Raw genomic sequence first — 14141 nt, 5'->3', positions numbered from 1 at the left:
GTAATATATTATTTTTTCTATTACTAATTGTAACAAAAGCATATCTATTTAGGGTATTGTCAGTAGAACAATCACCTATGAAGCCCATTTGCATCAAATTCCACCTAGGTTAAAAAAAATGACATTCTTCTTATGAGTGGATGACAATAGATTGATGTATCTACTGGATTCTTATACTGCCCTCGCAGTGTGGTCTTCAAGCTAGAATTTCCAGCTTTGTTTACCCACCACAGTCATCATAAAGCCAAATAGGGGGGTTCCACTCTAATATCTGTAATGTAAAATAAATCTAGAAGTAAGAGTATTCACCTTCCTAAATGCCTTGTATGGCAAACACATATAGCTGGGAATTCAGACTGTTATATATATAGTTGATGGAGTCTCAAGAAACAACACCTATAAGGGATTCAAGGCTTTGGTGTCAACCAGAAAGAATGCTCTGGATTTTTAACCATATTAGTATTATTATTATTAATATTTGCACAGTTCCATCATTTCAATAATATGGTTGTATGACATTAACACTACTCTTTTCTGCTGCAGACTTCTGAACCTTATGATACAATTCACAGTTACTGTGCAAGTTCCTCCACTGGCAGAACCTTATGGAACTGTAATGAACTGCTTGAAGAATGTGACTCAAGACCTCTCCAGCAATCTGAGTGGTATAGAAAATGTCCTTTTGTGACCAATATTTGCCATTTTCAGCCATTTGTTTTAGAAAGTTTAACTGAGCTTGGCACTAAAATGTAATAAATTGCTTTGATAACCAAGGCATGCAGGCCACTAATTAAGCAGTATTCTATAATGTGATATAGATTTTTGTGCAATTAATGCACTTACTGAGTATCTAAGAATCTGGGCTGAAGAAAGGATTTCAGTATGGATTTCCTTGTGGTTAAGGGTTCTTGATTAATCATCTTATCTTCTGTAGGGCACCTTGAAGAAGCAATTCAGCTGGCCAAGGATTTGTTTACTCAAAGCAATGAATCAGCAAATGCATCAGCGATTCCAGACTTACTCAAGCAAAAGGCAAGTTAGCTAAAGCAATGTCACATCATGTATATAATTCTCTTCACAGTACCTGAGAATTATGCTGTCACACAACAATAACTCTTTCAGGCAGGAATTAGCCATTACCTTTATTTAGGGTCAGTAATGTTATCCATCTCCTTCCTTTGAACTTTTAGGGTCGGATAAGCAAAGCAGTTTCACTGTCCAATTTTGTTTTTACCCCTTGACCACTAATTTCTATGTTTCTGTTATTTAAAGGGTAACTCCACTTTAAAGTGTATCTAAACCCAAAAATGGAAATATAATATATTGCAATTTAGCAATCCTTAGATGTAGTGGCTGCATTAGTTCTCTTCTTTCAGGCTCCCCCCCCCTTTATTTTAATCTGGCAATCCTGGTAATAACATACTTCCTGTCCCTTCATAGCTATGCTTTTTTCTCTACTGTATCTACGGGGGCAGCCATTTTGGTCCCACAAGCTGGAATTCAAGCACGTCTGCCTTTGTTCACTTCTATTATATGGTGATTTGATGAAAACTAATGCAGCCACCACATCTATAATAGTAATAATAATAATTATAATAATAATAATAATCTAAGAACTTGTAAGCTGTAATGTATAATATTTTTGTTTTGTGGTTAAGATAAGCTTTGATACATATTTAAATGTGTTTTTAATGCAAGCAATGTAAGCACTTACATTTTTATTTGTGAGAGGAACAAGCTAAATGACATCACAAGAAGCATATGCTGACAGAAAACATGCTGCATGGATGAGGCAGTAGAGTGACAGAGAGATGAGCTCATCTCTGTGCTGCTTCTCCTTTCACTGCCAATCACAGTCTAGGGTGGATCCAGAATGACTTGGGCTCAGAAAAGTGGGTTGAGGGTTGAGGACATCTAGTGGCAGAAAAACATTACTGCAAGGGAAATCTCTGGTTTGAAGCTGAATATCTAGGATAAAAATGGTACTTCTTTTATTTTTTATTGACTGGATTTTTTTAGCTTGTTGTTTTTGGCTGGAGTTTTTCCTTAAAGAATATGTAAACCCAACAGTTCATATTCCTGATATGTGCCTGCTGTACCATGTACTTCTATGAAAATGTATCCTGTTCTCTTTGCATTGCTTCCTTTGTGTGAAATTCCTGGTGTTCCTGCCAGTCCCTCTGCTTTCCTATTAAAAACTGACCACCATTCACTGAGAAGACCAGTGTACTGCTGTTTCTCCTCCCTGTGCACCTTATGCAGCTGAGCACAGAGGGTATGTGATCACTTAAAAAGGGACAAAAAAACAAGAAAAATAGCCCTGGGACTTTAGATGAGGTGAGAGAGGTTTAGCCAATGTCCACAGTGAACACTGAGACAAAATCAATTTATTCATTTCAAAATGTTATGTAACTGAGCGGTAACAACAATGATTGTGAGTTACCAGGCATAATAGCCAATGTACACAACACAGATGAATGTAAATATACAAAGATTTATTACAAATGTTATACATCAATGAGCAACAATAAAACTTGAAAATTGCTGGGTCAGTAAGTACACATACAAAATAAGATAAAATGTACATACATGTGGACAGGGAAGTATGTAAACATAATGCAGACATCAATAATACCCAGCATGTACCGGCATAAAATAAGCATCAATAAAGCCCTATGCATTTCGCGAGACCCTGCTCGCTCTTCAGGGGCGGATGCATGAATGTTGTATCGGAGTCTGAGATGAATCGCCAAACGCTGGATATCGAGATGGCAGCAGTGTAATGCATCCAGCTCGGGAGCTGAGGAGGCGGAACAAAACAAGGCCACAATAGGGGAACATCCGGAGGATCAGCACGGACTGGATAGGGGTATTTCTCACTGCGGTCTCCACTTAGCCCCTTAACATTGTGTCTGGAAAATGTCTCAATAGGAGTGAAAAACATCCAATGGTTGTCAGTTTGTTCTTAGAGATGTGACCGCTCTATCCAATCGCCAAGTAATGAATCAGAATCCCAACCGTGCTGAACGTCCAGATATACCCACAAGACCCCGAAGGCTACACCCCCAGCGTCATGTCTGGGCGGTGACGCATGGGCGTCCAAAAGACATCCACCATCAAAGGGGGGTGCACAGATTTGGCATCTGTGCACCCCCCTTTGATGGTGGATGTCTTTTGGACGCCCATGCGTCACCGCCCGTACATGACGCTGGGGGTGTAGCCTTCGGGGTCTTGTGGGTATATCTGGACGTTCAGCACGGTTGGGATTCTGATTCATTACTTGGCGATTGGATAGAGCGGTCACATCTCTAAGAACAAACTGACAACCATTGGATGTTTTTCACTCCTATTGAGACATTTTCCAGACACAATGTTAAGGGGCTAAGTGGAGACCGCAGTGAGAAATACCCCTATCCAGTCCGTGCTGATCCTTCGGATGTTCCCCTATTGTGGCCTTGTTTTGTTCCGCCTCCTCAGCTCCCGAGCTGGATGCATTACACTGCTGCCATCTCGATATCCAGCGTTTGGCGATTCATCTCAGACTCCGATACAACATTCATGCATCCGCCCCTGAAGAGCGAGCAGGGTCTCGCGAAATGCATAGGGCTTTATTGATGCTTATTTTATGCCGGTACATGCTGGGTATTATTGATGTCTGCATTATGTTTACATACTTCCCTGTCCACATGTATGTACATTTTATCTTATTTTGTATGTGTACTTACTGACCCAGCAATTTTCAAGTTTTATTGTTGCTCATTGATGTATAACATTTGTAATAAATCTTTGTATATTTACGTTCATCTGTGTTGTGTACATTGGCTATTATGCCTGGTAACTCACAATCATTGTTGTTACCGCTCAGTTACATAACATTTTGAAATGAATAAATTGATTTTGTCTCAGTGTTCACTGTGGACATTGGCTAAACCTCTCTCACCTCATCTAAAGTCCCAGGGCTATTTTTCTTGTTTTTTTGTGCACTATTAGGGATGGAGGTGTCAGAGGGGTCACACCAGACCTTAATCTTCCTTTTTTTCACTTAAAAAGGGAAAACATTTATTTATAATGTTTTTTTCTATGTATACATAAATGTTTAGGTTTTTATTTATATTTTAAACTGAATAGGTTTTACAAGGTGAGGGTTTACATATACTTTAAAGCGGAGCTCCACCCAAAAGGGGAAGCTTCGCTTGTTTGCTTCCTCCCCCCCTCAACCCCTATGCTTTATGTTTAAAGGCAAATAAACTCAGCCAAAGTGATTATTTTACCTATGCTAAAAGTATTTCATCCTATTTATGCTGCAATGGGATGATGTGTATTGTGTGGAAAAAAATAGAAGAGATAAAACAGTCCAGCATCCTCCAACATTTCATACTCAAATTTAATTTATACTGTCTAATCTAAGTCCTGGACATCTGAAATGAGGAACTTGTAATGCCTCTACTATTTCAAATTTCTTTTCAATACAAGTCATTTCTGTTTCTGTAAATCAACATACATTTGTTTCCAAAATAATTCTGCCTTTTTCTTAGAATAAGGTACCAAACATGGTAATAGGCAGTACATATGTATGCAGCTGTTGTATACTAAACATAAGACGTGTTTTTTTTCTTGTAGATGTACCAACTCCAATACCTGTCCAGTATAATCTGTGGATTGGAAGGCTCAAACAACTCAATGTCATACTGCTATATGCCCTGTCAGTATATTTCACTGCTGCAGGATGTGGGCAGCCTGTTGTCTTCAGGAGCTAATGTCACCCAGACAGCTATCAGTTCACCAGGAATAATAACATCATTCCTGGGAAGCCTATGGCAGGTCTTCGAAAATGAAATGAATGTCCAGATGAGCCAACTGTAAGTTGATCAGTATCAATATGGTTGTTTAAAGGAAACTTGTTACTCCATTCAAGCCCCATCATAGCTCTTAGCAATCTAAGAAGTTGGGGATAACCCTACTGCAGCATATTGAGCTTATCTTTGGTATTGGTGAGACCACTAAACAGTAAATGAGAATGCACATAATGTACATATGAATACTCTCAGCCACAAGTGATGGTGACAGCTGTTGAGGCTCTTACCTTTGGGCTTCATTATGGTTGGGATAACTGAGATTCTTATGGTTACACCTGTTCAAAAAATTCCAGTTGTTGAAAAAAATTGCAACTTGTGCAGCCTTTCCAATAATTCACTAATGAACATATGGGGGGTTATTTACTAAAGGGAAATCCACATTGCACTGCAAGTGTACTTGAAAGTGCACTGAAAGTGCACAGAGGGTGTACTTGAAAGTGCACTTGGAAGTAAAGTCGCTGTAGATCCGAAGGGGGCATGCAAGGAGAATAAAAATCAGCATTTTAGCTTCCATGTGATTGGATGATAAAATCAGCAGAGCATCCCCTCATTTCAGATCTACCCCTTAGATTTAGAGCGACTGCACTTCCAAGTGCACTTGCAGTGCAAAGTGGATTTGCCTTTTGTAAATAAGCCCCATAGTACAAAGATAACAAAGCACTTGTTTGAAAGTCTAAACATTGCCCCATTTAAAGCTAGCCTTACTATTTGTCGGCTGGACAGCAAATGCATTTAATTTCTATTAATTTCTTCTACAGGGTTAACAATGTGGTCACTCAAAGTCATCACAGAGCCAGATGGGATTCATAATTGTGGAATTTAATTTTAAGAAGTTCAAAATAGATATAGGCGTTGATTTACTAAAGGCAAATAGGTTGTTCACTTTGCAAAGGAATTTGCACTTTGCAAGGGAATTTTCCCCAGAGCTTAGTGAATGAGCTGACCTCCATCATCCAATCATGTGCAAGCAAAAGTGCTGTTTTTTTTTTTCCTTGAACAGGATTGGGTATTCTTTAGTCTAGGTTCACATCTGTGTGGGTGGTGTGCTTTGCGTATGTGCGGGCTGCTGTACCTGCATTTGCCACAGGGAAAAAGTCCCTGACCCCTTTTTAAAAATGTTTTCACATGGAACTGCACCCAAAAATGTGCTGGCTTCTCTGATGCACTGTTCGTTTGCAAAAGAGCAATGCATTTTGGCTGTGGGCACGGAAACGTGTGTGATTTACACTTATTCCCGCACACGCAACAGTGTGAACCTACTGTAGAAAAGTGAAACTTCACCACATTCACTAAGCTCTGCGGCAAATTCCGATGAAAAGTGTAACATCTTTTGACAAGTGAACAGCCTATTTGTCTTTAGTAAATAGACTATATAAAATACCAAAAAACACGTGTTAAACAAACCCTTGTTTTTATACAGTAGTATTTTGAGTCCTTTGTTTTCCTAAGCCTAAGTTGGTATATATACTTGTATATATATATATATCCAATTAGTTATGTTTATTGATCTAAGCGACTAACATTATACAACCAAAAGCAGCAATGTGATTATCTAGTTTATAGGAGTGGCCAGAGTAAATGTTTATAAATGGGAAAATTGCGCTTAGTGAGCTAGTTATGATTGACATTATATGACACAACAGCAGCACTCATAAATATATACACACCATATAAACAAATAAAGAAAGAAAATGTTGGCTGTCAAAATAGTTATATAGTCATAAAACTTTTCCTCAATATACTGATATAAGAGGATATAAACTATTAAAGTCCATTGCATAGTCCAAAAAACATTAGGTATGTAAAAGTGATGAAAGTGTCCAAACACCAGTTAATCCTTAGGTAAAAAAGGGTGTTGTTCTTCCAATTAACAACAGGTGTATCACCTCGAGCCCCCGAAAGGAATAGATAAGACAAAACTATCTTCTTACCAGATATTAAGACCTTTCAAGGCCTGTACATGCGTTAGTGAGTAATTCACCCCTCAAAAATCCCATTAATTTCAATGGCACCTGTTCACATCTGAGCGTTTTGTCACCTGAAGCAAGATGGCTGAAAAACGCCTTACGCTCAAAAAAGAACATAAGCTTCTTTGAGGCAGATTACAGGCGTCTTTCTGCTTTTTACATTGGTGACCTGTACAAAATCGTGGCAAAAATGCGTCAAAATCGCTGTAAAAACGTGTGACTTTGAAACGCTCAGGTGTGAATGCAGCCTAAGATGATCCGCACAACCAGTTGTTGCTCTTAAAAATCGTCATATTTAGTAGAAAACCCACAGTGCACAAATGCAAATACAATCAGTTGACGCACATCAGCCTAAAAGTCTTAATCATAACTAAGAAGTAAGTAGTAGTTATGACTAAGGCCTTGTAGGCTGAAATGCGTCAACTGATTTTATTTGCGATTGGATACTGTGGTTTTTCTAATAATTATGAGGATTTTAAATAGCAACAACTGGTTGTGCGGATCATCTTAATGAAATCTTTTTGTTATGCTGTATGCCTGTGCTGATGGGAAAATCTTTTTTAAATTTAAGACCTGGCTCACACTAGTCAACACAGTAAAATGGTACATTTTATCATGTGGGCAGCTAGCAGTGTGAGCTCCAGCAGCTCTCAGTGTGAGTTCCATTTCAACACATCGTGCTACTTACTTTTTCCTTTTTTACTTTAAAGTATCACATAGGAGTGGCTTTACCAATAGCAAATAGAGTGTGCACTTTGCAAGTGCAGTTGCTCCAGACCTTTTTTAATGAGGGGAAGCTCTGCTGACTTCCAAAATTCTGCTTCCTTTTTTATTTTCCTCGCATGTGATTGGGTATTCTTTGTAAAGTGAAACCTTACCTCATTTACTAAGCTCTGAAGCAACTGCACTTGCAAAGAGCACAGTCTGTTTGCCTTTAGTAAATCAACCCCATTGAGTCACTTCATTCATATCTTTGCAGAGCAGCCTGGGCAATTGCACTGGCTGCAGTGTGATGAACATCCCACCAGTGTTGTGGTGTGAATGGGACACATAGAAAGCTATTGTTTTCTATGTTCCCTAACAGTGACCTGCTTTTATCCAGTGCAGAAAAACGCAGGTCACCAACATAGTGGAAAGAAACCCTAAATGTGAGAGGCCGAATCTTGTTTGTAATTGCAATCTCTTTATTATGTTGTATGTTGTGAATCCTCTTTGAAATAACAGGCAAATAGGACAGATCCTCTTTAAAAAAGATAGCAAAATGCTGTAAATACAGACAGACACATTTGCAGCATACATTCCTTTATTTTTATAACTCTATTGTTAAAATGAAGTTTGGCGTAATGGTGCCATTTTCACAGCTCCTGGATTGAAAAAATGATGTTGCACATGCTTACTTGTGTGTTTGACACTTAATTAGTAAGCACTGATTTTATTGGTTGGTGATTACTGGTTTGTGCCAATATCAAACGTTAGAATAAAAATGATGATAGTCAGTGAGAAATGTAGCAAGCATGTATGCAGTTTTTCTACAATTGCCAAAAAAGCAATCCTACATAAGTGTATTTCTCCAGTACCCTTCAACTTCTAAATTATAATATTAAAGATAACAGGGTGCTCTTATTTCAGTAAATATGGCTGCTAGATATCTTGCTCTTCGGTTTCTTTACAGTGATTACTGCTTGTTTTGTCAATTATTCAAAAATAATGTTGCAGTTTAAACTAACAGACGTTTACATAGGATTCCTTTGATTTTAATGAGTCTCTCTTGTACAGTATCTCTTTACTAATTTTATGTAGCACACAATTTTTCTGCCCTTCCTGGGCAGCATAAAATACAATTTTTAGTTATGTGTCTTTTGAATCTCAGGTATGCTAATTACGCATATTTAGAAAGCAGTAAATCTGACATTTACTAAACATTCGCCACCAATGAATGTTTAGGTGAAAGTCACATTACCTGCTTTATAAATATTCACCTTAGTGTTACAACTATTCAGATTCAGAATGCTTTAATAATCCCAAAGGAAAATGATTGCGATACAGATACATTCAATAGAGACAACACAAGATCACAAAAATTAACAGAAGAAAGCACAATAACACAATCAAATAACCAATAACAGCAATGAGTACAAATTAAAACTATATTCTACTAAAGCATCCAAACTATTAAGATACAACATAGAGTAAATGACACAGACTGAAAACAGAAAATAAAACTACCAAAATGCAAATAATACACCACTTTCTCTAACATTACCCCAAATAATAATTAAAATAATATTAAGATACTATAAAAACTACATAAAAATCCACTTTATTTGTAATTATAACTGATATTTCTGTGCTTATGGACTCATCTTTTTTTAAACAACTGGCCAGAATCAGCCTGTACAATGGATACAATAACCACATTTAGGCTACTTTCACACTGAGGCGTGCGGGCGCTGGCGGTACAGCGGCGCTAAATATAGCGCCGCTTTACCATCGTTTTACCGTACCGTGATAGCAGGGCGGTTTTAACCCCCCACTAGCGGCTGAAAAAGGGTTAAAACCGCCCGCAAAGCGCTGCTACAGCGGCGCTTTGCAGGCAGGTTTGGAGCGCTCTCCCATTATTTTCAATGGGAAGGGGCGCTTTAGGAGCACTAAATACATCGCTCCTACAGCGCTCCAAAGATGTGGCTTGCAGGACTTTTTAGACAGCCCTGCAAGCGCACCACTCCAGTGTGAAAGCCCTCGGGGCTTTCACATTGGATTGCATTGAGCGGCTCTTTCAGGGCGCTTTGCAGGCGCTATTTTTAGCACTTTAGAGCCTGCAAAGCGCCTCAGTGTGAAAGGAGCCTAATTCTACACAACATTTCATATAATGATACTGAATATTTTAATCTATTTATTTTGTATATTATTGTACTTATGTATTTATTTTGTTTCAGTCTTCCAGTGAGCGACCTTTCAAATATCACTACAGCACTCAGCCAATTTATCAATACTACAAGTACAGATTTTGAAGGTAGGGTACAATGCTAAAAAAAAAAAAAATTCCAACTTTATTTTACATTTTTCCAATAAACAAGCATTTCTATAGAGAAAACGATGACATACATTCCACAAGTATATACTCTTCTAGCTTGATACAGACATCTCAGAACTGCTATTCTCATAACCCAAGATCCCACACTCTGCTCCATGTATCCTAATAAGCAAGCTATATTACGTCCAGACATAAGTTTCTTCGAAAAACTAGATTTATTTTGTACAACACCTCCTCCCAATATCTGTATAGTTTGGGGCACCTCCAGAGCATATGAATTAGATCTCCTAACGCACCTCCACATCTGAGGCAAGATGCCCTAAACAAGAACAATCTTTTTGGGGTGTTATATGCCCTATGGGCAATGTAAAACTCCGTGAGCCTTTGGGTTAATGAAAGAGAAAGTTGGTCTATTGAGGCCACAATACCATTCCATTGCATATCTGTTAGTTTTCCCACACCCTCCTCTCATAATGCTAAATTTAGGTTGACTTGAAAATGATTGTTTTTTTCAAAATTTGTCTTTAAAATCTGTCTTTATTAATTTTCTCAACAATTTTAGTGGTTATACATGTACTGCATTTTAAGATGTATATAAAATAAAAGATTCGGCAGCTACTTTGTGTTGAGTTAAAACTCCTGCCTGCTTATTTTTTTTATATAGGTGTCCTGTTGGGGAGACTTATCTTCACTTCCTGTCCCATGAATGCAACAGGAAGTTAGAGGAAATCTTCCAAAGTTGGGGGAATTCCCCACTTAGACAGTTGTCTCTTATAAAGTATACACATGTAAATCTTCCCATATCTCTTGTTTTGGTGTCAACTCTAAAATTTAGCATTTTCCCTCACTTCTCAATGACAATGATCACCAGTACCAATACCAGGGTAATTCTCCCCAACAGGAAATAAAATATGAAAGACACTAAGTCAACTCCACTCTATCCAAAACATTGAGATACACTATGCCTAGAGATACACTTTAACTTACATTCAAAGGCCAAACTGTGTCCAACAGGAACTTCAAAATTGTGGAACAAATGTGTAATGACTATATATTACAGCAGGAAACTGAGGCTTGCCCATATAAGCTTACAGTCTAGTGAAATTACTTTATTCACCTCAACTGCATAACCATGGTTATTGCAATCAGTTTTTCCATTCCAGCCTTTCAATATACAGTTGGATATTACAATACTTAAAAAAATCATTCCTCTTGTTCATTTGTAGATAAGATCCAAGATTATCAAATTTTTCTTAAAAATGTGCTGTGTTTGGGCTCCTTTAAACACATTTGCTGTTGCACCCCTTTGCACATTGGTTAATCCACTTATGTCATTGATGGTTGAAAACAGTGATAAATGAGTTTCCTTGGTTTCTTGTCTAAGTGGGAATGACTTAGGACCCCCCCACCCCACCCCTTGGGATTTCAACAGCACATCCCAGGAGGCAGGGTTGAGCTGTGGGGCGCATGCATACCATGAGATTCTGCACATGTGAATATATTTTGCAACTAGCAGAGATTTATATGGGGGAGTCCTGTGCATGTGCACATGTGATGCGGTTATCTACAAGGTTCCTGATACATGAATCCAGTGGAGTGTATGCTCATGTGTGGGAATCTGCCATGCATCTGCAGATGTGCCACAGGTCTCTTCCAGGTTCCAAAGAATTGAAAGAGACCTGCATCATATCTATGCATGCTCAGGCTATATAAAGAAGGCAGAACAAAAGAGGACCCACAGGATGAGAATGTCCCAGAAATGAAGATCCTCTTTAATGATAATAGATTTACTTTAATTGTTTGAAGGAAAAAGTGTTTGATTAATGATTATTGCCAATGTAACAATCAATAATATTGTGAAATAAAAATGCACTAACAATGTTTGTCATGTTCTTCATTGCATAGCAATATTGGCAAACATTTTCCGGAACAGCAGCCATGTGCAAAATGAGCTAGCTCAATTTGTAAAGTTGAATCAGTCAAGTATCACAGCTTTGATGAATATACCAATCCCTGGCAACATAACTGATGTAAGTTTGTATTCTGTAAACAGGTGGCTCTAATAACCTTATTGTCTGATCACTTATAGAAGCGTTAAACCATTGGGTTTATTGGGTAAGGTGACACAAAAGGTAGTGATGATCTGCAAAGTGCTGTAACCTATAGTTACCAATAAAATGTAATATACCATTTTCAGATAAGGATAGAGTTGAGCTGCAATTGGTCACTGTAGGTCACATTTTGGACACTTATTTTATTCTTTTCACATCTTGAGCCACAAAGGTTACATATGAGGTCATCAGTGGTCCATGAAGTTTAAGAAGTGTTGCTTTTAGTTTGCAGTTTATTAGTGTTTATGACATACAGTACATACATGCAACCACTGTGTTTTGCAATATCTTTGATTAAACACCAGATATTGTTGATCCAGGAAATATTTGATTGTCCTATGGCAGGGATCTCCAAACTATGGCCCTCTAGCTGTTTTGGAACTTAACGCCCCATGAGGCATTGTAAAACATTGACATTCACAGACATGACTAGGCATGATGGGTATTTCCTGAACAACTGGAGGGCCAAAGTTTGGAGACCCCTGTCCTAGGGGATCTGGAAGAATTGTTTTCCCCAGTTGGAACAAATGCTATGAAATGCTATGAAAATGAACTATGCTTTATAGGGGCTATTTTCCTTTTCTCTTGATCAACTGTGTGTATAAGGTTTTGTAATTGAGGTTTTAAATTTATTTATAATTGGTTGACTTTGATAACCTTGTGTCTTTTTTCAGCCAGACTAGCTACGTAATTGTGTAGGCACTCTTCTTGAAAATGCCAGATATTGTATTTATTCTTGTATTTATCTTTGTATTTTTGTACAGATTGGTACTTGGTTTACCATTCTAAACCAGTGTAGTAAAAACACTTCAATGGTGGCCAAACCGCTCCAAGTGTTCTGTAATCTGACTGCAGAGCAGGGATATGAGATGGCCATAATATTCCTGGAGAATGTGGATCTTCTGAAATTATTTTATAGAGTAAGTATAAAGCACCTACTGAAATCTGAGTTGAAGACATGAGGTTTTATATAAGCTGGATAGTGTCTGAGCAAGCCATGACAATACAACTTTACTGCTTACATTCAGGAATGTTTGTTTTTTTCCAAAAAGCAGATAGTATGAAAAGCTATAAAACGTATTTTGAGTTATGTTTACCTAAATTATTTTTTAATGTAATATTTCCTATTCATATTATTGTAAGTTTGTGCATTTCCCTCTAGTAGCTTTTTTAAACTGCAGCCAGCCTCCTAGGTCAACAGCTGGCATATAAACCCATCTCACATAGCTAATATATTGTTTTCAGTGTCAGACATAACTGGGAGGTTAATACAGAAATGGATCTGCACACAGATGTTTCTCTGAGAATGATATCCAGGGGGATACTGTAGCTGTACACTGCTGTTCACATAGCTGTAGATTGGTAGCTGATCTTTGCTGATGTACTAGGCAGTACACACAATGGACTCTACATATGTTGAACTTCTCTACAGAAGTGAAGATAGGGCACTGCATGAATAGAAAGTTTGGAAAGTCTCCATTTATGATGAAGAACACCTTTGATAGGTGACTGTTTTCACTTCCTAAGGAGGTCATTCATGCCTTGGTCATGATGAAACGATGAACTAAGAGCATTGCTTGTAAGCATTACTCTGCATCCACTCTAAAGTAGAAGTTTACCCTAAAGCTAAAATCTGTAAATCTACTTGCATCCACAATCTAAAACTAACCTATCTAGCCCTGTAAAGAAGAAATCTCTATACATACCTTTTCTGAAGCAGCTCCAGTCCGGTCCCACGCTGAGCTGTCAGCGGTGGCTTCTCTGTGGAGTCGGGTGCAGAGGAGGCAGCCGACAATGGAAGCACCATAGTAACTCTACAGGTGACGTCACTTCCCTGGCATTTTACAGCCCTTGTCGGCTGTCTCCTGCACAGAGCTTCCACCGCTGGAGACTGGACCGGTCTCCAGCGGTGGAAGGTATATATAGAAATGTCTTCTTTACAGGGCTAGATAGATTAGTCTTGGATTGTGGATGCTAGTAGATTTCAGGATTTTCGTTTTAGGGTGAACTTTTACTTTAAGACCAAGCTTTTTCTGGCATTCTTTTAATAAGTTTAAATCAGTATTTTTTTGCTAGAAAATGACATAACCCACAGACATTATACATTTTTTTTAGCAGAAACCCTCGGGAATAAATGACAATTGTTGCAATTTTTTATGTCACACGGTATTTG

General features: G+C 38.1%; 1 protein-coding gene across 1 annotated transcript in view; it reads left to right on the top strand.

Annotated features, from left to right (window-relative positions):
• Window positions 1-4635: 4635 nt before the first annotated feature.
• ABCA12 (ATP binding cassette subfamily A member 12) overlaps window positions 4636-14141 on the top strand; it is a 135578-nt gene continuing 126072 nt past the window's right edge. Inside the window, exons 1-4 of the mRNA XM_073633579.1 lie at window positions 4636-4859; window positions 9760-9836; window positions 11763-11887; window positions 12733-12888. Of these exons, the coding sequence (XP_073489680.1) occupies window positions 4681-4859; window positions 9760-9836; window positions 11763-11887; window positions 12733-12888 (537 nt within the window). The 5' untranslated portion in view covers window positions 4636-4680. The remainder of the gene's footprint in view (window positions 4860-9759; window positions 9837-11762; window positions 11888-12732; window positions 12889-14141) is intronic.

Source organism: Aquarana catesbeiana, linkage group LG06, assembly GCF_042186555.1.
Source record: "Aquarana catesbeiana isolate 2022-GZ linkage group LG06, ASM4218655v1, whole genome shotgun sequence".
In the NCBI taxonomy this organism is placed as follows: Eukaryota; Metazoa; Chordata; class Amphibia; order Anura; family Ranidae; genus Aquarana; species Aquarana catesbeiana.
The sequence above is the reverse complement of the archived record's forward strand: the minus strand, read 5'-3'. Positions and strand labels throughout refer to the sequence as shown.